The sequence below is a fragment of the Chenopodium album genome, chromosome 4, assembly GCF_948465745.1.
Source record: "Chenopodium album chromosome 4, dcCheAlbu1.1, whole genome shotgun sequence".
Taxonomy (NCBI): domain Eukaryota; kingdom Viridiplantae; phylum Streptophyta; class Magnoliopsida; order Caryophyllales; family Amaranthaceae; genus Chenopodium; species Chenopodium album.
In genome coordinates this window covers 7,976,827-8,004,166 of record NC_137837.1, presented here as the reverse complement: position 1 = coordinate 8,004,166, position 27,340 = coordinate 7,976,827, and the positions used below count along the sequence as shown (strand labels likewise).

The 27,340-nt window shown below is 34.5% G+C and overlaps 3 protein-coding genes and 1 long non-coding RNA gene across 4 annotated transcripts; 2 read left to right on the top strand and 2 right to left on the bottom strand.

Moving 5' to 3' along the window:
• Positions 1–910: 910 nt before the first annotated feature.
• LOC145626576 (uncharacterized) lies at positions 911–3,620 on the top strand. Its single transcript, XM_081679030.1, has 7 exons — positions 911–1,067; positions 1,486–1,586; positions 1,826–1,893; positions 2,429–2,542; positions 2,635–2,800; positions 2,935–3,081; positions 3,174–3,620. Exons 2-7 carry the CDS (start codon positions 1,497–1,499, stop codon positions 3,198–3,200), a joined length of 612 nt encoding a protein of 203 aa, XP_081535156.1. The 5' UTR covers positions 911–1,067; positions 1,486–1,496; the 3' UTR covers positions 3,201–3,620.
• A 1,369-nt stretch (positions 3,621–4,989) lies between these two features.
• Positions 4,990–19,587, bottom strand: LOC145628810 (E3 ubiquitin-protein ligase JMJ24-like). Its single transcript, XM_081681214.1, has 15 exons — positions 19,434–19,587; positions 18,381–18,882; positions 17,872–18,014; positions 17,686–17,785; positions 17,413–17,545; positions 17,260–17,314; positions 16,375–17,053; positions 13,537–13,866; positions 11,227–11,607; positions 11,074–11,146; positions 9,988–10,073; positions 9,195–9,314; positions 9,015–9,085; positions 8,696–8,817; positions 4,990–5,478 (listed from the first exon to the last, which is right to left on the bottom strand). Exons 2-14 carry the CDS (start codon positions 18,825–18,827, stop codon positions 8,718–8,720), a joined length of 2,718 nt encoding a protein of 905 aa, XP_081537340.1. The 5' UTR covers positions 18,828–18,882; positions 19,434–19,587; the 3' UTR covers positions 4,990–5,478; positions 8,696–8,717.
• Positions 5,183–6,726, top strand: LOC145628811 (psbP domain-containing protein 7, chloroplastic-like). Its single transcript, XM_081681216.1, has 3 exons — positions 5,183–5,504; positions 5,640–5,856; positions 6,257–6,726. The coding sequence occupies exons 1-3, from the start codon at positions 5,183–5,185 to the stop codon at positions 6,567–6,569; spliced, it is 852 nt and encodes a 283-aa protein (XP_081537342.1). The 3' UTR covers positions 6,570–6,726.
• A 2,957-nt stretch (positions 19,588–22,544) lies between the features above and the next one.
• LOC145626575 (uncharacterized) lies at positions 22,545–27,333 on the bottom strand. The gene is made up of 4 exons (XR_014111031.1): positions 27,131–27,333; positions 24,508–24,756; positions 23,928–24,073; positions 22,545–23,773 (listed from the first exon to the last, which is right to left on the bottom strand). It is a non-coding gene; the product is annotated as an uncharacterized LOC145626575 (long non-coding RNA).
• Between the last annotated feature and the right edge of the window lie 7 nt (positions 27,334–27,340).

Here is a 27,340-nt window from a genome sequence, read left to right as displayed (position 1 = left end):
CAATCCCTCTCCCATCTAATTACCCATTGGTAATAAAAAAAAGAGCAAAAAGAAGGCCAAGTTGTGTTGGCTGGTGACCTATTTTTGATAGAATAGGCAATATTTGATACGACTGAAATCGAGATGGCGTGAACGTGAACATGAAAATACTGAGATAAACACGAAATTGACACGAGACAACACAAAGTCAACCTAAACCCAACCTATTTTTGATAAATTTGGTTAAATAATGCAACCCCTACGTTTTATATAGTTATTGAGGATTTTGTGCACAATAGTACAAGAATGAACACAAGTCCAAACACGTATACAACACGACATGACACCACTTTTTGCTAGCTTTAACTTTAATGGTGTGTTTGGATTGAAGGAAATGGAGGGAAAGGAAGAGATGAGAAATGGAGAGATGAGATATCTTTCATTTGGATAACAAGTGAGGAAGGAAGGGAATTGGAGGGGAGAGAAATAGAGGGATTAAATCGTAGGAAATTGATCCTTCCATCAATGGTGAGATTTGGAAGGAAAACTCACCATTCCTCCCTCCCCTTCTTTTCCTTCCCCTTTCTTTATCCAAACACACTGTAAGGGATGTCTTATAAGGTTTTGATTTGATTCAAGTTGAGGAAGTGTATTAGCAAATCAAACTACTATGGTTAGGCTACGTGTATAGTGGTATTATTAACATATGTTTAATTTTATTTTCTTTTTTTGGTAGGTAAAGAGAAGACGTTCTATTAAAGTATAACCTTTCACAGGTCAACCTAATCCGAGTTAACAAGCATGATTCCGTAATTGAGATAACAATTCTTATCACTAAACTAAATATGATGTCGGCATTTGTTTAATCACTTATATTATCAAATTGAAAGTCTTGCTTTTTTTTTTTTGTGTCAAAAGAAAAAGTCTTTCTTTCATTAAACATGGTTTTCAAATTGGGTTGGGCGGTCACTCTTGCTAAAATACTCAACATCATTTTCTCTTCACCGTGTTCTTCAATCTTACATACTCTGAATTCTCCATTGAAGTGAATTTTGAGCTTTCTCTCCTCCATTGAAGCAGCTTCTGAGGTAAGACTTTATTTTATTGAAACATCGAATATCAATTTCACAATCTAGGTTAATCGTCAATTTTTTCAAATTAGGGTTCTTTCAAGGTGGATTGATTATTGAATGATTTGTTATTTATAATTTAATCATTCTAAGTTTAACATTTTTCTATTCATTTACTACATTCTAAAGCGAAAAGAAATTAATTTCATAATCTGCTGCAAAACAAAACCATTTAATCTTCCAATTGTGATTGTAAAAATTCCAAAATCGAATCAAACAATTTGGTGAATTGATAATTCTGGAAATTTTAAGTCTTGTTCGTGGGTAATCTACTAATCTAGGTTGAAGATAAATGGAGCCTTGAATTTTCAATTTGCATTTTTTTAGAAGTACTATAATTAGTTTTAGGTATTGTTATAATGTGTATCAATTTCAGGATAAGCTCTAATGGAGGGTACAGAGATTTATGGTAGAAGGGGTAGCCAGCTTGTGAAAGAGCTTGCTTGTGCCGAACCGGCTCAACTTACTCGATTCAATGTGAGCTTTCTCCTTCATATGAAGTACTTGTTTGTGGATAATCACCCTTGTTCAATCTATATTTGGCTTCCCATTTGTATTAGGCAAGGAAATTAAGAGTAGATGTTAAATTCGGAATTGAAATACCGAAAGAGGATGGAGAGAAATTGTTAGATTAAATGTAGAAATGAAGATAGAAAGAAAAAAAAAGTTGGTAAAATTGCTTTGTCCTTCATTAATTTTGTTCTTGTGTTCACCAGGATGATTTGTTTAATCAAGTTATCAAAGAATGTGCTGTGCACTACAGTCAATTTTACGAACTTACTAGGTAAGTCCCTTTGTTTTTCGTTAAGTTTTGATTTCAATTTCCTTAAGGTTTTGCTCTTCGGCACATTCTTGCCTTGATTCTTTATTCCCTTCAGCAACTGAACAAGCCATTCATCTGTTTCTGCATAACTGAACTGTCATTAAACAACTACTGTACTGATGCTGTCCCAGAAGCTATGCGATTTTCTGTTGAGTTTGAGAAACATCTCATCAGCTCTCTAATGTACTTATCCTTCCCAAACTTTTCGATAATCCATTCAACTGGATGACAAGTACCATATTTTAGCTTGTTCTACGTATATGCTAGCTTTGATTATCTCCAGTGGTTTCCATTGCAACATATAGTTGCCTAGCTTGAAATTGCTACTCGCAAGGCTTTGTTACAGATTTAAGTAATTTGGGATACTTATTTTAGGCAGTCTATACTAATTTATTCTTTGCCCTATTTTTGGGATTAAGGCTTTGATTGTTGTTATTGTTTACACTAGTTTATTCTTGTGAGCTTTTGTGTACCAATGAACCTGATCTTTTGGCAGGAAAATGCAAGATGAAGGATTGGATGTCCAATCAGCTAGAAATGCTGATCACTTTGGAATGCTTATCCATCATCTTTCTCTATTACGCAACAAGCGTTGCCTAATGGCATATGTGTAAGTAATAGCTTATGATCCTGTTCGCACTTGATGTTTAGCTATCCTGCCAATCATTTGTTTTCTCAACTATTGGTTTCTGAAAAATGCAGGCATAACCGATCTGAAATTATACAGAACCTAAGCTGGACTGTTGGGCGGGTGCTTCCTGAAGAAATTGAGCACAAGCTAAGTGATCCAGAAAAGCGTTACTTTAAGAGCCACTCTTCAGCTTTACAATCGTATATGAGGGACATGGATGGCCTTGATTTGACTGTGGTACGCATCCATTCTTCTTTCTTCCCATGTTCTACTCATCATTTTCTTGCTTAGGACTGCAAAATCTGAACATTCCTCCTTCGCATGAACTTTCAAGAAGTTGTAGATACTAAAATTGTGGGTTTCTGTGGCAGGATATGGTGCCACCAAAAGATCCCTACATTAAAGTAAGAGTCCTTGATGATATTGGTGTGACAGCAATGGGAGACCGAGATACCAATCTTGCACGCCACTCAATCCACTTCCTCAAACGAAGTGATGCTGAGCATTACATGTTTCAGGTAGATGGACAGTAAGACAACCTTTTTTGCTGGTTTTAAACATTTTTTATCTAGAGAGAATAACTGAACTTAAAATCTTATTTTGTAAACAGGGGATGATGGAAGAACTCTTAGGGTGATATAAAATGTGCAGTCTCATAGTCTCATCATATATGCTCTACTGTGCTAATCCGTGTCTCATGGTCTCATGATATATGCTAGTGTGCTGCTCAGTATGCTGTTAGTTTCAAGATCATCATGCTCAGTTGTTTGGCTGTGACTGGGCAGAAGACTCAACTGTTTTTAAAGTACGCATATCCGGGCAAAAATGCAAGCAAAAGCTGCCAGAGCATGAGATCTGTGGTTTAACTGTGCAGCGGTGCAGGACCTGTAAACTCTGATGTTTTCCTCCTGTTATTTATCTAGGATTGTAATTTGTAACTAGCATATTCCTTCTAAAAACCAATAGAAATAGAAAAAACCTTTTATAAGCAATTTTTATTGATTACTGTATCCAGCTGTGGATGATAATAAATTTTGTTTGATAAATTGATAAGTAATAGCTGAGACGCTCTCTGCTGTTCGTCATTTGAGTTGCTGTAGATTTGATATGTTTATTGACAAGTCGGCTCGTGCTTATGACTTAGTTGTGAGTGGTACAATTCTTACCTCAAGTCCTTAACTCCTCCAAATCACTTGCATATATTTGTATGGAGTATTTTTTTTTTATTTAAGGTAAGGAGGACCCTAACCAATGCGGGCCATGCACTTGAGAGTAGAGGGAGGGAAAAGGGAATTTTACCTTCTACTCCCCAAGTACCATCACTTGGTAAGATTCGAACCCAAGTACTCTTATCTGGTAAGATTCGGACTCTAAACCTCTAGGATTTGAGATAAGAACCATATCAAGTGAGCCAATACTTTATTGATAATCTATTTATAATATTTGACTAAATCACAATATAACAGCATATCCATAATCTATGAACAAAGTGTTCACCGCATTGTGTTTTGCGTTCATTTAGAACCATAATATGCATCAGAATTTCAATAATGATATGAGTTTAAAGTAAATTTGCAATTTCATTTACGTAGCATAATATTCTCTCATCTCTGATTCACCTTAACTTTTCTCTTTCAAATCTTTTACACTTTGTTTGGATAGGAAGAAATGGAAGGAAAAGAAGAGAAGAGAAATAGAGGGGGACAAAATCTCTTGTTTGGGTAAAAGATTGGGGGAAGGAGAGGGAGGGATCCATTTTCCCTTTCTCTATAATAACCATAATCTCTCCAAAATTGGAGAGATTTGGAGGGAAAATGGAGCTCACCTCCCCCTCCCTTTCTTTTCCCTTCCCTTCCTCCATTTTCCCTCCCCTTCTTTTCCTTCCTTCTTTGCTATCCAAACAAAGCGTTAATCATATCCGAGTAATTTGACATTAGTAACACGTTTCAGATTACCAAGCCCATTCAACCACAGAAGTTTTTTGTGGGATAAAGTGATTGTTATTTTGAGAATTTCCTCGTGTCATAAATTGAAGCCTAATTCTTTCCCTTTCCCGAAAGGAAAGCAAACATGTAAGTTAAAATTTGCACTCTTTCAAGTAACACCTTTCTCATCACCTAAAATTACAAATTTCATCCATTCTTTAGTTGACACAATTTGATTTTAGCACTATTCAACATTTACACAAACTTCGCTAAATTATATTATCCGTATTTATGAAAAATATATTCACATGAAATCTTGTTAATAAAAATATTAGTTTTTTTTTTTTTAATATTTCCTCTCAAATAAGCATTACTCCGTATCAAATTTAGCTAAAGAAACGGAACGAAATATGTATAGTTTTTCCACTTTTGAAAAGCAGCGCATCAATAAAATTAATGACGTGACTATTTGAATGGGCGACACTCAGTTGAGCTTCAACGTACACAACAACAACAAATGAGAGCCACTAAAAACGACCCACCGAAAGTAGTTAACATTATCTGTTTATCTCATACAAGGCAAGGAACACTAGGAACTTTCTCCATGGGATTTGTTGCATCATTTTCATCAGAACTCATTTAATTCAGACCAGTAAATACACATTCCAAAATCATAGAGATCTTATAAGTTAGAATGGCATTGCAGCAACCCTACCATTACCTTACAACATCGTCCAACCGCAACCGAATATATCTTACTCAATCATCCGGTGACAAGAAAGGGAGGGGCACCCAGTATTCACCAGCCGAGCAATTTGCACCACTCGCATCAACGTTCCAACGGCGGCTCGTGATAGGCATTGGGTCAGCTTCTTTTGTAGCTATTGGTGCTAATTTCGGAGGAATCACGAGCTTTCTCCTCGGACTTTCACCGGATACTGGGCGTAATCTCAAGCTAGATGTGCTTTATCCAATAGGAGGATATAGTCGCTGCATTCAGCCAGATGAAGGATTTGGTTAGCAAGTTCATGTCATACATACAATCTATATATTATTTGAAGCAACTATATATATGAACATATATTTAAATTGTTGTCAAACTGATTGTTGAATTTTTTTATTATATATATTTTTTTTCTGGACAAAAACAGAGTTCATCTATCCAGCTACATGGGTGGCAGACCAAACATTATTCTATCGAGCAGCAGAACGGGCAGAACAGGAGAGATCACTCGACCCCCCTCCACTCAATTCTGATAGACGTCGCAAAAGGAATGTGAATGAACCAGTCGTCGCCTTTGGTCCTCCTGGCTCGACTGGTGAACTTAACGTCAGCGTCATTGTTTCACCAGTCTCTCCAGATTTCAGGTAATTAAGTTTGAAGCATGTCTATTAGTCTCAACCCTCCACCCCTGGGGTACTTTATACTCGAGCAATTCAGTACTAAGGATAAAGAAAACACACTAGTTAAACAAAATACATCTAAAGCACATTGTAAACCAATGGCAGAAGCTGTACATGTATCCATGCTGATCTTAGCGCATCAACAACTACGTTTTTTTATCCTTCACCTATCTTAAACAACTACCACTGATTTTTCTAATGTCAGCTGTAACAATCAACAGTTCAACCTTTACTGCAATAGGAGCATTTAAAATTGCGAGTCAAATAAACAGAAATTAAAGTGAACTATATTAGCACAATAGCACCTCCACAGTCCACACCAATAAGGAACTATTTTGGATTTTTAATCATATTTTTTTCACAGGATCGAAGCCTTTGGAGGACCAAAAGAGGTAGGAGAAGCCGTTATCAGAACAATAACTGCTCCCACTCGACGTCCAGATGTGAAGGCGACATTGCTGAGATCAAACCTGAGAGGGGATTCTCTGAAAAATATAAATTATTACGAGTTAGAATTTAGGGTTGAAAGCTCCTCGTTTCAGCGCCATAATGTGACTGTATGTTGTGCCCAAAATGGAAGGCTATACACACTCAACGCACAAGCTCCAGAATCAGCATGGCAAAAAGTGAAAGAAGACTTCTACAAAATTGCTGCCTCGTTTAGTCTAACTTCATAACATATGCATGGAAGCATGTGTATGTACAATAAAGAACCAAAGATCAAGAAACAAATTCACGTGGTTTCTGAAACTAATATAGCTACATTCACAGTCAGACAAAAAATTACTACAGAGTATATGAAATGAAAGACGGAGTGTACAGAATTCAGAATCATTTTGCTAGACTTTACTAAGAATTTTATATGAAATCCAACACACATAGGCCTGCAAAAGAGCCTAAAATTATAGGCTGGAATTAATTCAAAAGATAGCTTTGAATTAACCGGAAGAAATTCAGCTTGTATTCTGATAAGCTGTGCCACAGTGCCGCTGTTCAGCGTTCTCTCGCAGTAGTCATAATTATGAGAAGGAAAAAGGAAACTAGTGGATTTTTTTTTTATACCTTATATTAAAAAAATTGGGCAATAATCATACAAAATATCATTTTGCTAAATGTCTAAAATAGAGGATCCATCCAAGAATTGATCCTTTTAAAAATGTTAAAAGCTCAAAAGTTAACAAATTAGCTTCCACAATTTTCATTAACCCAAAGTCCCAGTGTAAGCAAACCTTCTAAAGACCACCATAAAAAACCATGTCAATTAATACACTTGTGAAGCAGTAAATCATGAGTTATGCTGTACGGAAAATTTGTAAACAATATTATGGCTTAAATTCACATAGATTAAATTTTTAGCAATTGCAGACATAAGTGCATGAGCAGCACCAGGAGTCCATACTTTCTTTCTTCCCTTGCTTATGTAATTAAGCAGGAAGGGCTTTACAGTTTTCTTTTGATGCCGATTCAGATTATTTTAGGTTCATTCAAGTTACATTTTGGATAGTAAAATGATGAACCACCCCAATTATACATCCAAAGCAGCCTGTTCAGTGGTCACTGCTCAACTTCATTATTAAGTCCAGGGTTCAGCACTCAAGGCATTGCAGCAAAACATGAAGAAAACAATGCGCAGACTTTATTTGGGGTTCTGTTATGGATACTAGGTTATAGCCCCACGGATACATGCCTGGGTGTATCTAAGAAAGTATATTTTATAAAGCATCTATTTTTAATATTTATTTTGACATAATATAACACTGTGAAGTGTGAATAACATAACACGTTTTTTTTTTTTTTTTTTTTTAAATATATATAGGATTATGGTTATGCATAAGAAATTTTAGACACTGCATATAAGTCTCATTATATTTGAAGAAAAATTTTATACAAGTATTAAAATAAGTTGAATAGTCCTAAACTTGAGTTAATCTAGTAAAATTATACATACATATTTTTTTCCTACCGTCTTGCTGGCCAAAGTTTGCCATCTTTGACCTTTACTTTGTAGAATTAATATGACAAGTAATTTATGCATGTTATTGTCGGATATATTTCCAAATTCCAATAAAATAATTTTAAAAATTTCAGTATACATTAAATACATCGGATGTAAAGTTGCCTAAAAATGATCAAAAATTACCCTAATATAGTAAAAGTTACCCCACAATATAAATAAAAGTTACATATGTTTTATTGATAAAGTCACTCACTTTACAGGACTTTAAATCGAATCTAAGTGAGTGAAAGTAATTATATTAACCTTATAAACTTATCCAATGGCCTACTTACATTACAATCATGTCACGTTTAAAGTTATTCCAAAAAAGGTTAAAAGTTACCCCAAATTAGCTAAAAGCTATCCTAAAACTCTTCGATGTGTGCCAAAAAAAAAATTATGTCAATTGGGTGTACACGAAAGTTTTCGTCTTTAAAAATTAATGTGTACTCATAATAAAAGGGGAAAAATTAGTCAAACTTTGCTCTATGATACCATGGATGGAAGATATTTTTCCCGAACACAGAGTAACAGGTATAACCAAAATTCATTTTTTGGGATAGGTTATACACAGGTATAAACCCTCTGTGTTGTGCAGGGACAGTAAATCCATTATCCGTGTATAGACACTTTTGTTTTCTTCCCCATTCAAGCCTTTAAAAGAAACTGCCAATTCATACTGATCCAGAAAAAAAAAAAAAAAAAAAAAAAAAAAAAAAAAACACCCAAAAAAAAACACCCAAAAAAAAAAAACACCCAAAAAAAATTAATTTGCAATGTATACAAACAGAATGAAGCACAAGTTACCAAGATGTGAATAGACATTGGTTCATGCACAGACAGCTTGTCTCTGTCTCGTCATTCTTTCCAGATTCTCTGAAACCACTGCAGTCAGATTACGATCCTCAAACACAAGCTCTGGGCCAAGCCTGCAGAAAAATAACAACATATTATGTTCAAATTTGTATACAACACACATGCTCTAATTTACACACAGACAAAGCATGCATGGCATAGACTTTCAGAGTTACAGGTAGATTATCAATGTGAATTCACCGCAGTCGCAATCACTTTCTAGATTAAGAAATAGAGCACAATATAATTTAAATTTAAGGATTCCGCTTACTTTGGGTCAAGAACCAGCTTCTGCACCTCTTTGATTGCAGAACTAGCTGCATATAGTGATATCTTTCCAACCTGAGAGCACGAGAAGATGCAATCACTGACATAGAGTGGCTTATTTGTCAATTACATAATAGCAAATTTTATTCGCAACTACATCAGGAATACTGCAAGAAGGGTTTACCTCTACCATTTGTAGCTTTGTTGCATGATCATTTGAAAGACAGCGAATTTCTTCTGCCAGTTTCACTGCCTGCTCTAAGCTCTCAGGTGACAAAAAATCAAGACCCAACTGAACCGTGGACTGCAAAGTCACCAAATGAATACAACAAACATCTCACATGTCAGTATAACAACTCAAAAACATCTTGCAGCTTACAAGTTTTTAAGACCAAAGTGTGTTTAAAGGATAACTACTTCTAAACACACAAAAGGCACACATTGGAACACATACACCTCTGCTGATTATGATGACTTATTATTGGCTACTCTATACAATCATTCTGTTACTAAAGCAAAGCAGCAGAAAATAAAAGTTTGAATTTTCATGGACATGATAAGCACCTAATGAAATCAAACGCTAAATAAATACTTCATTGTATTTCCCAAATAAAAAATTCTTGGACATAATGTCTGGTTATTTGCCAAAGAAAAAAATGTATAGACATGACATAAGCTGCTACAGGCTTAAGCAAAACACAAGTGATAATGCAGACAAATCGGATTATGTTCTAAGTATGAGCAAGTATTCATACTTGGACGATATTATTGTCAAAGAAATCATATTGAGAATAGTAGCTTAAGACAGGACCAGGGTACAAAAATCAACCATAAACATTGATGCTAATACCAGCATGATAAAGGTAGAAACTAGCAACTTATCAGGTCCAAAATAAACAGCAAGAAAGAGAATGAAATAAGGTATTGGCATGACCAAAGTATCTACCACTAGTACCAAAGTATTCAAATGAACTCACCTGTAGATTTCTTACTTGGAATGGACATCCAGCAGGAACAAACACGGCTTGGCCTAAGTGTTGTTCAAATGACCATGGTGCAACCCCTAAAAAAATGTTATTAACCATGTTATTTATTTGTAATCCTAACTAGCACACCAAATTATTGAGATTTTGTGTAAATCATGCTATTTTAATGGTCAGAGTATCGCAAAGATACAAGTATAGTTGTATAATGACTAGAGAACACAAATTTGGATTTTGCCCAATCATAGTGGTAAAACAAAACCACCATTACACCAGGCACACAAGTAAAGATTTTCTCATAACAAATGGACAGAATGAGAAATAAAAAATTGAGAAAAGGGCACAGGGACAAAAACAACAGACGTGAAATAAACCTATGAACCAGTGAGCTAGAGAGCATCAGAGAAAAACAAGTAACAAGAAATGTTGTTATGGGTTGCAGCAAGGAGAGAAGGCTATTGTAAGAACATGAAATTGTCCATAAGTTACTCAATTCAAGACAGCCACATATGATTTACACCAGAGTAGAAATATAGATAGGTCACTTGAATATTAATTGGAACCCTAGGATCTCATAGAAATATAGCAATCTATGAGAAAAATGATGGAGAATACAAGGAGACACAATAAAGGAGATCACAAGTCTACTATAAAATTAAGCAGAAACAAATAAAGGAGCCACAATCACACATACATCAAGGACCAAGCTAGGAAGAACTACATGAACATGATCACAGAAAGAAGCTAGATGGACAGCCTGACACCAGAACTCCAAACCGGGTATCGAAATTTTCTATCAACACCTTGAGCCGACTGGATCTAAATAACTTTTACGCAAATAAGAACAATAACTGATGAGTGATTACAGTATGGGTAGACATTTTCCTTTATGAATGATGTTCTCAGGCCTATGAATATCTCAAAAGCATGAAACTTAGCAATAACAACCTTTTGGATGGGAAACAACAAAGATACAATGCCATTGACGGCAGTTCCCAATTATGCCTAGGTTATAGGCATACAAAGAAGTCAGAAACAAATTCCTCAATTACAGATTCCTCAATGAACAAACAGACTTACCAAATTCCTCGATCAACTTTTGTTTATGGTGATCATTCAGATACACCGCTTCACTATAAAGAGGGCTAGTAACCTAAGATTCCAGAAATTAGGAATATTAGGATCAGATTAAAGTATTTAAAGCTAGTGATTTCTTAAAAGATCAATGTTTACCGTATCGGACTTTCCGAATTCCTCCCAATGGGATCTAAGATACAAAGTTAGCTTTGGAACATCCTCCCGTCGAAAGACATCCCAAATGGCCCCTGGATGTTTGTCACAGGAAATTACTCCTTGTTCCATTTGCTCACGTCCAAGATCGGATTTTTGGCATTCAGTATCTTCTATTTGCTCATCTAAATTTATGTCAAGCTTACCCTTATTTACATTTTCCCTATCATCTCCATCAACAGGTAAACTAACTGGAACTTCTTCATTCAAGTCCCTGCATGGATATCCAGAAAAATCTTGCACCTGAGTTTCCCCACAAGCCTTCTGTATCTTGGCATTGTTTTCTTTAACTTTCATTTCACAAGAATGCACCAAGAGGTATACCTGCAAGAAGAATCAAGAAACATTGCCACTAACAAAGTGAGAAACATCTCAAACACAAAAGGTTGAAGGAGAGCGAAAAGATGATACAGAATCAATAATACTCTAGAATGAAATATTATTTGTTTATTCTTGATTTACATCAGTTTAAATAAAATCATTGATGACCCATGGAATCAAACTGGTTTATGATCTTAATAATGCCATTGTACTCAATAATATAATAAAGCACCCCCTCCCCCAACCCCAACCCCCAACAAAAAAGGTTCTTTATTTTACCCAACTCACCTGCTAAATGATAAGCGTGAGTTTAAGACTTCTTAAAACAAGTTAGAAAGCTCCAGAGAAGGAAAATGTAGAGTAAGTTAGGTAGTGTGGCTGTGTAGCAGCAGCAGCTACAATAAATTTTGTCAAATAATCCCAGAGGTAGCTTTAGGTGACAATCTTGTCAAATAGACACATTGTGAAAGATATATATCCTAATGAGGTGTAGACAGTGATAACAGACCTTTTTAGAAATTGAATAGACCTTTTTAGATAAATATCCTAATGAGATGTAGACAGTGACTCTAGTATGATCAATTTGAATGCTTCCTTATTTCCACAGCCCATAATTTGCTACAACATTAACAGCGCTCTCTCGATTTCTATTAAGCAACCCTTAAATCAGAAAAATTAAATTGACATAAGAATCCACTTCTCCTAGCATCCAATCAATAAGTTCTATAATTCAAAAGATCTATTGTCCCAAATTACCACTGATAAATTTCAACTCCCAAACATCCCCCCCCCCCCCAACCACCCCCAAATCTTCCCTTGCGTACTTTTACGCCGGTGAGGCGGTGACCATAAAACAAGGCAAGACAATTAAACCATTATGCAAATAATGAGGCAATAATTCGGAATGAGCTGCAGAATAAATTTATTAAAATAGTTATTTATTTTTTTTATCATCATGGACTTTATAATATATTTTGTCAAATTTCCGATTTATAGTCTTTTTTAGTTGATGGATGTTAAGAGTTTTACATATATATTTGAAATAAATAAATGGAAACAAAAGTAAAATTCCTTTTAGTTTCCTATTTCAAAGAATTCAAAAGGTTCAACATATTGACTTAAAAATAAAGTGCTCACTTCAGAGGTTATTTATTTGAATATATTTTTATTTTTTAAGAAAGAATGATATCCAAGCATTTATCAAGAATGATATCCAAGCATTTATCAGTTTTAAGAATGGTAACAATAGCTGGTTCAAAATTGCCCTTATTTACAAGACAAAATATACGGTAATGCAATTATGATCCCTTCTAGATTGTTGCCTATTCAACTTTACTAGAAACTAAGATCATATTGATGAAAACTAGATTAGAAAATTTCTATGGTAAAATATAAAAAGATTGCTGAAACAATAATAAATTATTTATCTGAATGTAAAATTCAAAATTAAAACACAGAGAATGGTTTATAGGATATCTATAATGGCTTAGGCAGTCCATTTGTCTACAAGGCATGACAAATAAGCCTTTTGTCTCTAAGTAGACATTGGGAAGAAACAACCTGCAACTCAAATGATAAATTTTTCTATCTAATATTCTTGATCGTACTTCGAGCATCATGACCATGAAAACAGATACATAAATTTGAATTTATTTGCAAGAAAAATATTATTTATGGTGTCTAACTTGATGTTAAGAGAAAAATTGGTGCAGTACATATTTCGCAAGTCCTCAGAGTTCTGGTATATTTAGTTTCTATGAGTTCAAACCATATAGTAGGAATTTAGAACTACAGAGAACCATAGAATATTAGGAATCCTGATTTTTCTGGGTTACTATTTATAGTTTTAGATCTATGACTGACTATACACTATCACCCCTTATCCTTAAACTCAAAGAAAAAACAGAAAGAAATAAAGTATGAAAGACTCACCATATCACGCATGTTCAAATGAAGATTAGTCACTGAGTCACCTCTACCTAACTCTTCAGATAGTCCATACGAGATAAATATCTTAGGTCCAACATCATTTTGTAGGGAATAATGCGGTAATTTTGCAGCAACATTCAAAAGCCCCCACTTTGAATGGATAAATTCAAGAAATGGCACTTTGCTTATAAATTCAGGCCTTTGGTACAAAAAGAACTCTTCAGATGCACTGGGTGATGGCCAGTCTTTCAACTTCAACATTTGTGGACTACCATTTTCACGAAGAAGCCCCTCCGAGTATCCTTTCATGAATTGCCCAAGTTCTATATCAACCTGTCATCAAGAGAGGCAAGTATGGTCATGATTCGACCAAGCAATCACAATGCTGACACTTAGAAAAAATAGTTTTTAATGATAGATCTTCAACCAAGTACGACAGAAAAGTGAAGCAACTACCATGTTGCAGATCAGCTATGAAATAAACCAAAAATACGCAAGGCGTAAGAGAAAAAATGGCCAAGTAGACCAACCCTATTGCATAGTACAGCTCAATAGGAAAATTCTACAGCAAAAGGACTTGTTTTTCTCTTCCAGTTCCAAAGCCCACAATAATAGATACAACTCACAAGATACCAATCCACAAGAACGGAATTCTTACACTGAGCACGTTAGATTCTAAAACACCAGGTTTGTGTTGCAAACCAGGTCCATGCACCTTCAATTCATATTTGTAAGTTGGCAAATTCAATCAGTCAATCACTTTGAAAGTTCACATGGCAATATGGCACTAAGAATCAATATCTGTCTTAGGTTGGTAACATTTTTGAGAGCTTTTAGAAGTTTGAACCTCATTAGACGTTTGAGCAAGAGAGGCCTCTGAATATTTTGTTTGGTTGGAAGATTTTTAAATCAGAGAGATTTCTTCAAAATGCTATTTTTGAAAAGCTCAAGAGAAAGCATTTTGACAGGAGAGGTTTGAAAAACATTTCAAAAAGAAAAGCCTGTCTCTCCTCCTTCAACATAATTTGGCTGTCTTTCTCTACTACACCATAAACATACCACACCGTGATTGAAAACAAAGGACAACATAAAAAGCCAGCAATAAATCATTTTTACACATCAGATTATAATAAGATCTGAAGAATAAAAAAATCAAACTTGGAAAAAGAAACATGTACATTGTAATAAAATCCACAAAGATGCTCTAGAAAATGAATAGCCATGATTATAAGAAATCTAAACAAGCAACCACAAAATAAAATTAAAAATATTACGAGTTAAAATTGCTCCAAATATCTCAAATTTGATAGTGTTGAGTTCCATGCAATTGGCCGAAAATAAATTGAGGCAGGAGGGTAATTGGTACTTGATCTGATTAATTGGATTTCACTGAGTTTTTTTCAGAAAGATGACACGGTGGTGTACATAATATTGAGATGGTAGAGCATAGGATAAGAAAGATAAATTGATATTTTTCTTTTGATCAAGAAGAAATAATAAAAAAAAAAATTGGCTTATAGAAGCAACTAGATTAATCAATTACATAAGAGTTGTTTACTAAGGGAGGGCTGGCGGGTAATGTAGATATGGAATACTAGGCTAGAACCTAGGAGTATGAAAGGTTGGTTTTTCCCCCTTTCTTAGTGTAATTAATGGCCTTATGGGCTAACTGTGTTTACGGTTAAAAAATAGTGACAATTAACATCTCAACTTCTTTTAAATTTTTACAAGAGATAAAAGTAAAAGTACTCCCCTTGTCCCTAAAAAGATGTTCGCATTTAGAATATTCAATTTAAAGGCGGATACTTTGACCTCGGGTGTTCATTGATACATATAAGAAAAACATATTCATTCGTGTAAAATTTTGTTAGATTCGTCTCAATGTGTAGTTTCAAAATATTAATATTTAGTGATGTTTTATAATACTTACTTCAAGATATTGATGCTCAAGTATGTCATGCATTAGAAGTGGGAACATCTTTTAGGAACAAAGGGAGTACTACCCAACAATATATTGTGTCAATGAACTTATTGGTTAGACAATCTAGTAGCTAGCAACTTACCGGACACGTTAAACAAACAACTAATACAATAGCTAGTCAAACCAGCTCATTGCCAAATAGGGCTATGATATTTTCATACACCAACAATAAAGCCACGCTATTGCAGAAACACAACATAAACATATGGTTTAACCTTAATTTCACTTAAGTCTAATATGCTATGATACTACCTCCGTGCTCCATCCCTACATAGTTGACATACTTTGACCAACACAAAGTTTTAAACATATTATTGTGTGATGAATGGTAGTGGGTATTTTTTCTATTACAGCTAGTGGGTAGTGGAGTATAATTTTACATTAGCTATTAGTTTATAATAATTAGTGGATAACAGGTAAAAAGCAATGTGAGAGAAATTAAAAAGAAAGAAAAAATCGTGGATCCACTTCAATTATAGAAAGAAATAGAAGTATGTCAAATATAGAAAGTCACCTGAATAAGAAAAGTTTATCAACTAAATAGGGACGGTATATTAGTTAGGACCACAAGTTAATATAATACGGATAGTATAGGTTGGCTCCATACTTGTACATTATCTTCACTTATTTCAGGCCAAATAAGTTCTAATAAGATAAGCACTACCCAGTTCAAATTCAGATAAAATAAGATAAGTGATATTCAGGTGAAGATAACACTACCTAAAGTAACAATTTGACCTGTCAAACTAACAAATGTTGCATTGCATTTGGTTAACATTTGAGGAAAGTTTGCAAATGAAGTCATGTTTCAAATGGCTATCAAATATTTTACCAAAACCAGTTAAATATGAAAAGCATACCTCAGACCAGTCTAGACAATCAACAGCTTTCACCATTTTACTAGCATCATTCATCCTCTCATCAGTAGATTCACAAATCTCCCTCCATATAACCATAGGGTCCCAACTTGTGCTTGATGAACCATCACAGACCTGCTTAACAAGGACAGGTTCACCCTTTGCCCAATGTTTTCGGAAGTTTACAACACCATCAAGTTTAATGTCTTGAGCAGATGGACAATATAAGAAATTGTCATCACTCTCCTTACGTGATGCACATTCAAGGAACCTAGAGCTAAGTGATCTAGAGTCTGAACAGTTACTAATGCCTTTAACCTTGCAACCACTAACCATTTCTTCAAGATTTTTTACCAGTTTAGCAACCCAATTCATCTTGAAAATTCGCCGAAGAGTTAGATAAGAGCAACCACAACCACCATGTTCCCTCGGAAGGCAAGGTACACTACCATCTATACTTGCTCTCCAACCAGGAAACTTCACACTTAGCAAAAGATTATGGTTTGGTGAAGCTTGAACCTCTCCCAAATGATTTTTCTCAGAGTTATTATCATCCACTACATCATCTTTTGCAACAGCCAGAGTTTCACTACGAAGATCTTGACAGCATCTGAGGCAAAGATCATACGAGCAAACTGAGCAGTGCCGGTGATAATCTACAATTGGAACTCTGCAGCAATCACTATCAGAAAACATTTTCAATTACTCATATGTACCACATACCATTTCAAAATAGGCATCACCTAATTAACAGAAATTATATACCCACAAGGCCACACCATACTTAGAAAAGGTTGGACAGCAAATATAAGGTAGTTTCTGAAAAAAATTGTTAGATCATCAATTTCCACAAATCAAACCAAGTAGTATATAAGATATCATGAGTACCAGCACATCTGCTCATCTGCATTCAATTTCGTCCTCTCTAGATCCACTTCGGCTCCTGAAGAGCACATCCATATAAGAATAAACAGCATATACTTCAGCAACAATAATATACGAAATGTGTGGCACAAAAATATGAAACAATAAACTTCTTACCATGTAGCTTCTTCTCTAAATCCACTTCAGCACACTGTTGCTGGTGGATCTCCTTAACCACAGGAAGCACCGACGATAGCAAGCAATAGAGATATTGTAGCTTGTCCAGCACAGGTATATCCCTTATTTTTGCCTGCAACAACAGCAAAAAGGTAATATTTGCAATTTGATAAACTAGAATTGTTATAACAACCAAAGTTTACTTGCAAATAAACTAGAAATGTTATAATAAAATGATGCAATATCATAGATGCTATGTAGCTGACATTTTACCTTAATCAAGTTATCCACCCTGGAGCACACCTTACAATTGCACATACCGCGACATGCAGGGCAAACTCTTTGGATCTCTTCCAAAGAAATGTTTGCATACCTAACACAAGTGTGGCTAGTCAATAGTCATGCACCAACACCATCAAGGACTAGAAACATCTAAGAGAGTAAACACATTAATCTCACCATGTACTAATGCAGCTTTCACAATATCCTTTTCTATCACATTTATGGCACCAAATAACTGAAACTTTGTTACTCCTTCGACACTGATGGCAAGTAAGTCCACCGGTGTCATTTGTAGAATCTGTGCTAGCATCAGAATGAACCTAGAGACCAATATGGAATTCATTATTGCAAACACACTGATGAGTGAATGTATGGCCAGGAAAATAAAAAAAAAATTTAGAAGTACAAGCATAGTTTCTCATGATTGATAAAATTGCAGCATGATTTATAGAAATCACAGACATTTTTACAGAAACATGTTAGTCCAACTTTTACTTCACCTTAAGCACAAGTGTCAAATATTCAGCACTTGCCACTCGGATATTGGTATGACACTTAAGACACTTCATTTGTCCGGCACTTATAGCCAAGTATGAATAACATAGGCCACCAATAGATTATTTCTTAGGAAAAAAACAATAGATCTACAATACTACTAGAGCGAATAAAAAGAAAAGATATTCTACCTCACTAGTAACCATAGCACCATCATCAATGCTCTTCTGTGACATGTTCCTTGAGGATTCCATGCCATAAGGAGTGTAAGACCTTCGACTTTGATCATAATGATCCAAGTCTGTTTGCATATCATCCTCTCCATTGGGCAGCATCCGATCCTTGGGATTGTTTGGTAAACCTGAAACAGAAAAATCCTGCACTTGTAGTGACATATCCTTGTTGTTATCGTCACTTCTACTCTCCATATAAATAGGACTTCCAGTTTCACCCATAGATTTCCTCTTAGCTTTCTTTAAACTGGCTCGTAAAGCAGAATTCGCTGCTCTCTTCTTCGCCTGAATGTAGTGCTTCTCACATACAGTTTTATCCGGCATAGACATTGCTGTACACCTCCATTGTTTACCATCCGACCTCTTACAACGCAAATCATCAGGAATACCCACTTGATCATCCATTCTAACACTTCATATATCCTCTAACAACTCATTAACTTACAACATCTATCACAACCTACACGAAACCGTCCAACATCATAACCATCCAAGGATTCGAAACAAATTTGAACATTTAATTGAGCTTGCCAGTGCATAAATTAACTAAAACGAATTCCAAATAATTCCGAAATTTAATTTGAGCTTGACAATGCATAAATTTAACCCGAACAAAACACAAATACTTCCAAATTAGTTCCGAATTTCTAATTAAAGCTTGCCAATGTTCAAAATAACCAAAAATAAATTAAAAAAAAATTAAGAAAGTTTGTTTGAGCTTGCCAATATATGAATTATAATCAAAATAAATTCGAAAAAATTCTGAAAGTGTATTTGAACTTGCTAATTTATGAATTAACCATTATAAGTTCGAAAAAATTCTATAATTTAATTTGATTTTGCCAGTGTATAAATTAACAAAGATTAATTCAATCAAATTTCTGAAACTTTATATGAAATTGCTGAATACTAATGTATAGTTAATCAAATTAATGTAAAAATTAACCAAAACAAAAATCCGCAAGAGTCGAGTAATGAAAAAATATAATCCGTAGGACGAAAATTACTTACATAGTGAATGATTGAGTTCAATTTCTGGAAAAGTTTGAATATGCCCCAAATTTCGTTCCTCTGAATTTGATATATTGATCCTCTGCTCTTCAATTTGGGGAAAGTAATGGGAAGAGTGTACAATCTACGAGTCTACGACTATGGGTAATTATTTCTATTGGGGTTTATTTTTTTCTATTGGGGTTTATTAACCGCAATATTTCTTAATTTTAACCATGTGCAATGGATGATTTTTTTCTAAGCAATTTTTTTTTTTTTTTTTTTTGGGTGTTAGAGAGCCACAAGGGCGGGGTTGAGAATCGATACTAGGAGTCGGGAGGGAAGCTCTATTTTTTTTCTTTTCTTGAGCAATAGGGGTACATAGGTGTTCAAACTGACTCAACCGATCTGCATCGATTAAATTAGAAAAAAATAATAAAAACATCGTTTTATATTTCAGTTCGTTTGAACATAATTTGAATAACTCTGGCCCAACCTCACCAAACCCAAATGATGTACCTGAATTGACACCTTTAAGGCTCCAAGGGTTTGTTTAATTTAGCTTAATTTCAATTCAGTTCAGCTCCAATCAGTTCAATTCAGTTTTTAATTCCTTTCTCTTATAAACAATTCGGTTCAGTTCAGTTCAGCCTCAATCAGTTCAGTTCAACCCCAATCAATTCAGTTCAGTTGTTTTCAGTAAATCGGAACAGGCCCTAAGCATGTCTCATTTGTAGACTCCATTAGAATTTTAAATCTATACACTAGGTGAAACCGTTATACAATTATACTATTTTAAAAATGTAAAATCACTAACAATACTATCGAGTTATGGATTTAAAATCCTAGCACGGTACATGAATAAGTAAAACTATTATAATCCCATCTCTTTTTTGTTCTAATTGTTTTTTTTCTCTCTCCCTCTCTCTCTTTCTCTCTTCTAACCCTTTCCCTTTCTCTCTTTCCGTTTTTTTTTTATTAATGAAAGTTACTTAAAGCCATGGTATGGATGTTCCACTGCACATACTTGGTAGGCTCCTAGAACGCAACAAGCTTAGTATGCCAAGTCCAAACCCCTTTTTGGATTATAGAATTTTTTTTAATTTTATTTATTTATTTATTTTTTTTACAACGATTAGAAAAAAGGCATAGGCTTCGAGGAACTTGTGATAACAACAACTCAAACAATGAAAATTAAGGAAAAGCAGTTTACTTACGAGGTTGACCTAAGCACATGTCAATTTATTCCAAGTTTCCTTCTTTGTAAATTTACTTACTAGGAAATACATTGTGAGTTTGTTTAATTTCAAAGCAATATCTAAGTTTTTACATTGTTGATCAAGCACGTTAAAAGTGAAAGCATGAAAACTTGTTTGGTTGACAGTCAACACTATAGAAAGTTGCACTTGTAAAGCGCTCATATGAAATAAGAAATTTTACTTCCCACAAAATGAAAGAAGTTGTTTATAGTTTACCTAAACTTCCTAGATAATTGCAACTTTCCATGATATGTTGAAATTACCACCAACCAAACAACTTGAAACAATTCATGTGAATTCCTTGACAAATTAAGATGTTAGGAGATAATAGTTATTATGATCAACCAAACAATTACTTATACAAATGTGAAATCTGGGAACCAAATACTATTATGAAGATAGACTAACCAAACAACTTGTAACCATAACGTATGAATTTTTTGAACAAATTAATATGTGTGTCAGGAAATAAAACTTCTTATGTTCAACCAAACAATCACTTATACAGAGTATTAAAATGAGTGAACCAAATACTCTTAGAATACAAATAAAATTTCGGCTAATTATTATAGACTCAAAGATAAAAAACAATATGAATAAAGCAAAAAGAATTTTGTTAGGAAAAGTCAATAATTGATCTAAACATATATAAACTTGTAATTTGTAAAGTTAGAAGTATAAATAAAGCTATAAAGTTCAACAAAGATGATGGGATAGTGCAATTAATAAAACTATAAACAACTGAAAGTTAAGGCTTGCAAGTTGCAAGTCTTTGCAACTTAATTTAAAAAACAAAGCATTAAACTCATAAATAAGCTCCCATTTCTCTTTGTAGTGACTTATAGACAAAAGCCACACACACAAACACAACTGAAACAACTTATTGACGTTATTGCGCTTAAACAATTCAAGCACGAGGCATACAACGTATTTTCCTTCATTGTTTTGTAACGGAATTAAAAGCCAACAATTTATTTAATTTATCTTAACAACCACCTTAATAATATAAGTCGCCCAATTTGAGAAAAAGAAACTTATGATTTGTGAATTTTTGTCCTAAGTGGATGTTTTGGCTTAATTTTTTGTAGGAAGATGAAGTACTTAGATGATATTATTAGGTTCAACGTAGTGGGTCTGCTGCGAGTGCTACCGACTATTAAGCACGAGCTTGATTCACAATTTTTATTATACACCTTAGTAATATGAAAATAGGTTGCAATGTTATATAGGTATACTCAAAGTAGTATAATAAATTATGGTTAATTACACATCACATCAATATAATGCGACATATCTATTAGTCTTGGTCAAATAAAAAATACCTTTTGCACATTTCCGGTTCGTTATTGAATGTGTATCATTCATGTTGTTTCAAAGAATAATAAAATTAAATAAAACCTTTGTTAAATATTTGTCGTAAGTGCATGATTTGGAAGATGTACATCTTATAAGAGAATATGAGGTTCAGCTTAGTGATTCCATATTTCTATTAAGGGCTACCAACTTTTTAGCTTGAGTTTGATTCTCATAAAGTTCTTGATCCATAACTTCTATTATACACCTTGGTATATCTGAAAATAGATTACGATATAACATATGTATACTCACAATCATATCTTAATCTTATATACTATGACTATAACTCACATTACAACATTATCTGCCAACTTAAGTCTTTCGCATCATTTTTAATTAGTAGTTGAATGCGTATAGTTTATATTGTTTTGAAGAATAATAAAAATCTTCCTTATATACACCTTTAAACTATAAGAAATTTCCAAAGTTGCCCTCACATTTAGGTAACTAGCTCACTCCTAAAGATCAATTCACCAAACCTTCATTACAATTTTTTTTTTTTTTTTTTTTTTTTAAATAATAAGTAAAGTGACATTTCTTATGTAGGGTCCACAACCCCTAGGAGCATTAGTATTTATAAGTGGAACTAGACGTCTGATAAGATGGAGCATCGTACCTTACTTTCATAGTCATAAGCACTAAACAACTAAGCATAAACCCACCACTAACTCACCATTATCAAATCATAAAGCAAGACAAAGCCTAATCTGTAATTTAAAAAGGAACAAGCACAACCATTTCTCCTCTTTCTATCCCAAGCTTCTCTCTTCTCATTGCAAAACTAGCTACACCACCACCATCCAGTGTCCGAATAGAAATCGGGTTCTCAAGCCGTAGTACTTCTTGTAAGATGTCGCGAACATTCATGGCTTTGAGGGAGCATGTTCTCACCAAAAGGAAGAGCCCAAAGGTTGCTGATGAAGCAATGTTTGGTAATGGGATGGGCACCATAATGCCTATATACGCCGATGAGGTGGAACAAAATAGGCAGCCTTGGAATGGTTTATTGGTTTTTTATACCATTGTTCGCATCCCCTTTTCTATCCTTTCTTGCTTCTCTAAACGGCATGGAAACACGGCTGATAGAACGTGGGTTACCGGAGATACGATGAGAACATCAGAAATCGATCATCTTATGGTAAGTGACAGCATGCGCTATGCAATCTTGATGTAGTTTCCACCTTTTGTAGTAGTGAAACTTGCTAGAGTTATTTCCTAGTCCAAGACAAAGCATACCAGCACATGTAATAACTTACCAGTATGTGTATATATTTCAGCAGATAGTCATGAAAATAAGAAAATTATCTGAAGCCTATGTTAGCTTTTTTGTTGCAGAAATTAATTCTTGCAGTAATAAAAATACAAACTCACTAGAGATCCTATGACAGCTCTCTTTACACAAAGAGTAGTATTCCCCCAATTTCATATTATCTGATCACTCGACTAACTTTTATTATACAGTATTATACGCCACTTAAGATGCCACACAAAGTTAAACAGCAATGAATATGGAACAGAGGGAGTAAAAAAGCGTTACAAAATTTGTCAATCCGTATCAAGTAAATAACGCGTTGTTCCATCCAAATTTGGAATCAGAATGACTACAGGTACAGTGCACAGAAAATCCTTCATATATTCAATCATATGAGTTCAAAATTTAAGCAAACTGTCAATAATGAACCCAATCATCGGCACTTATCAGGCAAAGTATTGGCAGATATGATTTATGCTGTTTTCCCCTGGACCCTGTGAGGATGACAGTTTAACTAAGACATGATTCCATGATCTGGAGCATCCACTACTCTTCTTTTAGATAAACAGTAAAAAGTGCTTTAAGCTAAAGCTAAGATTCCTTAACTTAGAAACACAACATAAATTAGAGTAAGCATATGAATCATACCTCACTAGCGAACCGTGTAACCAGGATGTACATGCCTTCATTAACAGATTCTCCTAATTTCTTATATGTGAAGATAGCAAGAAGAAATATCTACAATTCAATGAGCAAACATCTGCAAACCCCTCGTTATAGTGCGTTGTTCTTTGCTGCTTTAAGAAGAAAATATCTGATCAGTAAACATGTTAGAAAAAAGAGTATTTTAAACAAGCAGAGCTGCAAGGCGTGACAATTTGATGCGACAGATTGAAAATATCATTGCTTTTGAGATACAAAAGAATATATGAAGAGGATGCTTCAGGTAAACTAGTGAACAGAAATCAATTGAGGGTTTAGCATTATGCATACACTTATTTCCAAATTAATGTAACAAAATTATTCGTTTGCAAATCTTTTTAAGAGCAACCAAAGGTAAGCATGTTATTTAAAAATTAGATATATGCAACTTTGTATGTACATCTATATTACAGGAATAAAGACCTTGTATCCTCCCTTTAATGATAAAACAAAAGCAAATAGCAACAATATCCACATATGATAGGTTCTGATATCCATTATAACAATATTCACTTGTGATAAGCACCTTAATTCAAAGCATTTCAAGCGATATTGAGCGTTCACAAGATTTAAAACAAGTCTCCCCTTCTTCAAAACCCCTTCCGCTGTTATACAGAAAAACGTAAATCCACAGAACAAGTTTAGCTTCCCGGTGATTTTAGGAAAAACCTCAGCAGTCAGCAGTCCTCCAAATATGACCATTGACAGCTTCAACATGACAGAAAATGTAATTATGCACATCAAAATGCTATGCTGTAAGCTCCATTGAAGCTGTCTGCACATTTGTTTGATAAAACGTTATCTTAGCAAGCCTGTTCTGAAATAATCATCTTTACAGTTACAGCCACTCACAGGTCACAAGGATAAGGGCTAATCTAAAAGATAAGGCGAGCATGACAAAAGCGTTATAAAGATCAAAGATGTAAATGATAGGACAAAGTTCTAAACCAATCATTGCCACTATGGAGGCCAGTCCTCTAGTCCAGGCAATCATTGAACTTTGGCTATGTTGCCATATTATTACTATCAGTGTTTCATCTCTTCACTTTTCCACTGTAAAATTAAGCGATAAAAAGTTCAGATGGTGGGGAGAGATGTGTAGTTTCTACATCCTTTTTTTTTTTTTTCTTCCCCTTTAACAACTTTTTTTTTCTAGGCTGCTAGCAATATAATTACTTTATTTGATCAAATCAAGCAACACAGATAAAATTCATATTTCATAGCAACCTAATAAATAAAAAGCATTTCTCCAGTACTACCATCATTCAGATGGTAGTAGGAGAAATGATTTCTCCAGAGAGAGAGGTCTAAGCTAACTCTTACAATAATTTCCAATTACCGGTATGCACTCTACATGCCAAAATAAGGTAGCCAGTGTAAAATTCATAGTTTACTCCATTGATGCATTCGAAATTATTTTCAGTGAAGGTTAACTTTCTGCCATATTATACAGTGGGGTTCAAACTTCAAACACACAATCTAGAATTGCACCAAGCATATCCTAAAGCCTTTTGAAAAAAGCAAATAAGTTAAAAATTAAAAGCAAACTCAAGGTACAATAGCACTAAGCAAACTGAGGTTCCATCAAAAAGCACTGAGACATTGCAAGGCAACTTTCAAAGCTTTGATTCTTCTACCTTTCTCTTTAAAGGGTGATTTTCCAAATGTTAAACCTGATACCCTTCTTTACTTCAAATCATAAGAAACATGTCCAAAAACGACAGAATTAATAAAGTAAATCATCAAGTATCAGTGGCAACCAAAAGAGCCTTTAGTATGATCATTTCTACTTCTTTCTTGCCTTCCTTTTGAAGAACGGTGTTCAAAGGGGATAGGGATACCTAAACATCCACTCTTCAGTCTCCACCAAAAAGAGGCAAGAAATAAACAAGTGGAACCTTTATGAGAATTGAGAAACACCTGATTGATCTGTACTTACCTTGGAATATCATAAGGAAATTCCACAATGATGCCATATCTTAACTGAGCGGCCACGATAATATATTAAAAGTTAATAGCATACACACTATTAATGCAGACTTCCAAAATGATAAACATACAAGAAAACATGCAATTGCAACTGCTCGTTCATTAGACACTAAATGAAAACAACTAGTATTCAAGGTCAGAAGTTGTCCTAGCAGAGTGAACATTTGGTTATAATAATAAAATAAATAAATTGAGTGTCTTACCTTAAAACAACTAAACATAAATTACAATAGCAGGAACAACTCTGATTCCTGAATAACAGCATGTTCAGAATCGGCAGATTGATTGTTATAAATTGCAAAATGTACTTCCTCCATCGCTCTGAGATTGCCCCAGCTCCTGCGTGATCACCACTTTACTCTCACATACACTACTTTAAGTCCAATCAATTTTCTCTTATCGATTCCACCCAACTAAAACTTTAAATAAAAAAAACAATTATACTCTGATGGGGCAATCTTAGAGTGATGGAGGGGGTATAACCCTATACTATAGGTTCAAGAGATCCATATTACTCAGGACTGTCAGGAGTCTCCTCAATCTTGTAGCCCACAGAACAGGGGGTTAAATCATCATATTCTTTGGAAGAGGACAACAGATAACCTAAAAAGATACACCACAAATGGCAAGAGTTCCAGCTGCTATAACATGGTCCTTAGTTTTTTCCCTACGCAATTCCAAGCATCTAGTAGATAGTGAAAGCATGCATTAGTTCTCAAGAGTGTGAAAATAGAAAAACGTATATTTTCACAGATATGTGGACACACACACACACACTACACAATTCCCAGCATCTACCTGATAATGAAAATCTGTATTAGATATTTAAATCTCACTAGCATAAAAAAAAAAAAAAAAGAGAAACATATATGTTCGTAGAGAAGTGGACACAAATCACTCACATATGCAGAAACACAAACACAGAGCCATATAAACTAAGAGATAGTGAAAAAGGATGTCAGAGAAATAAAATCCTCTCTGAAGAACATATATATCTGTATCGTAAATTTATTGGACTGTAATATGGGAGAGAGTAGAAGTAACTATAAGCAATTTGAGCAACCAGTGTTTAGGGATCACCCTCTCCAAGACTCCAAGGTCAAAGCGCAATGGAATATGGCATAATTAAAAAAAGTAAGTTGTATTGAAAACAAACATACCTTTATACTATGTGCATCCAAAGCTCATCAAATTAATAGAGAAGCAAAAAAGTTCTTGACATAATTAAAAACCCACTCCAGAACAGATACAACCACCAGGAAAACCAATGTATAAATCCAGATCAAGGAGCAGGAGCATATAGATTTCAGCTAACGAAACAATCAGCCACATGCTCGGTTATCTGGAGTGCATATATAACAATACCACCG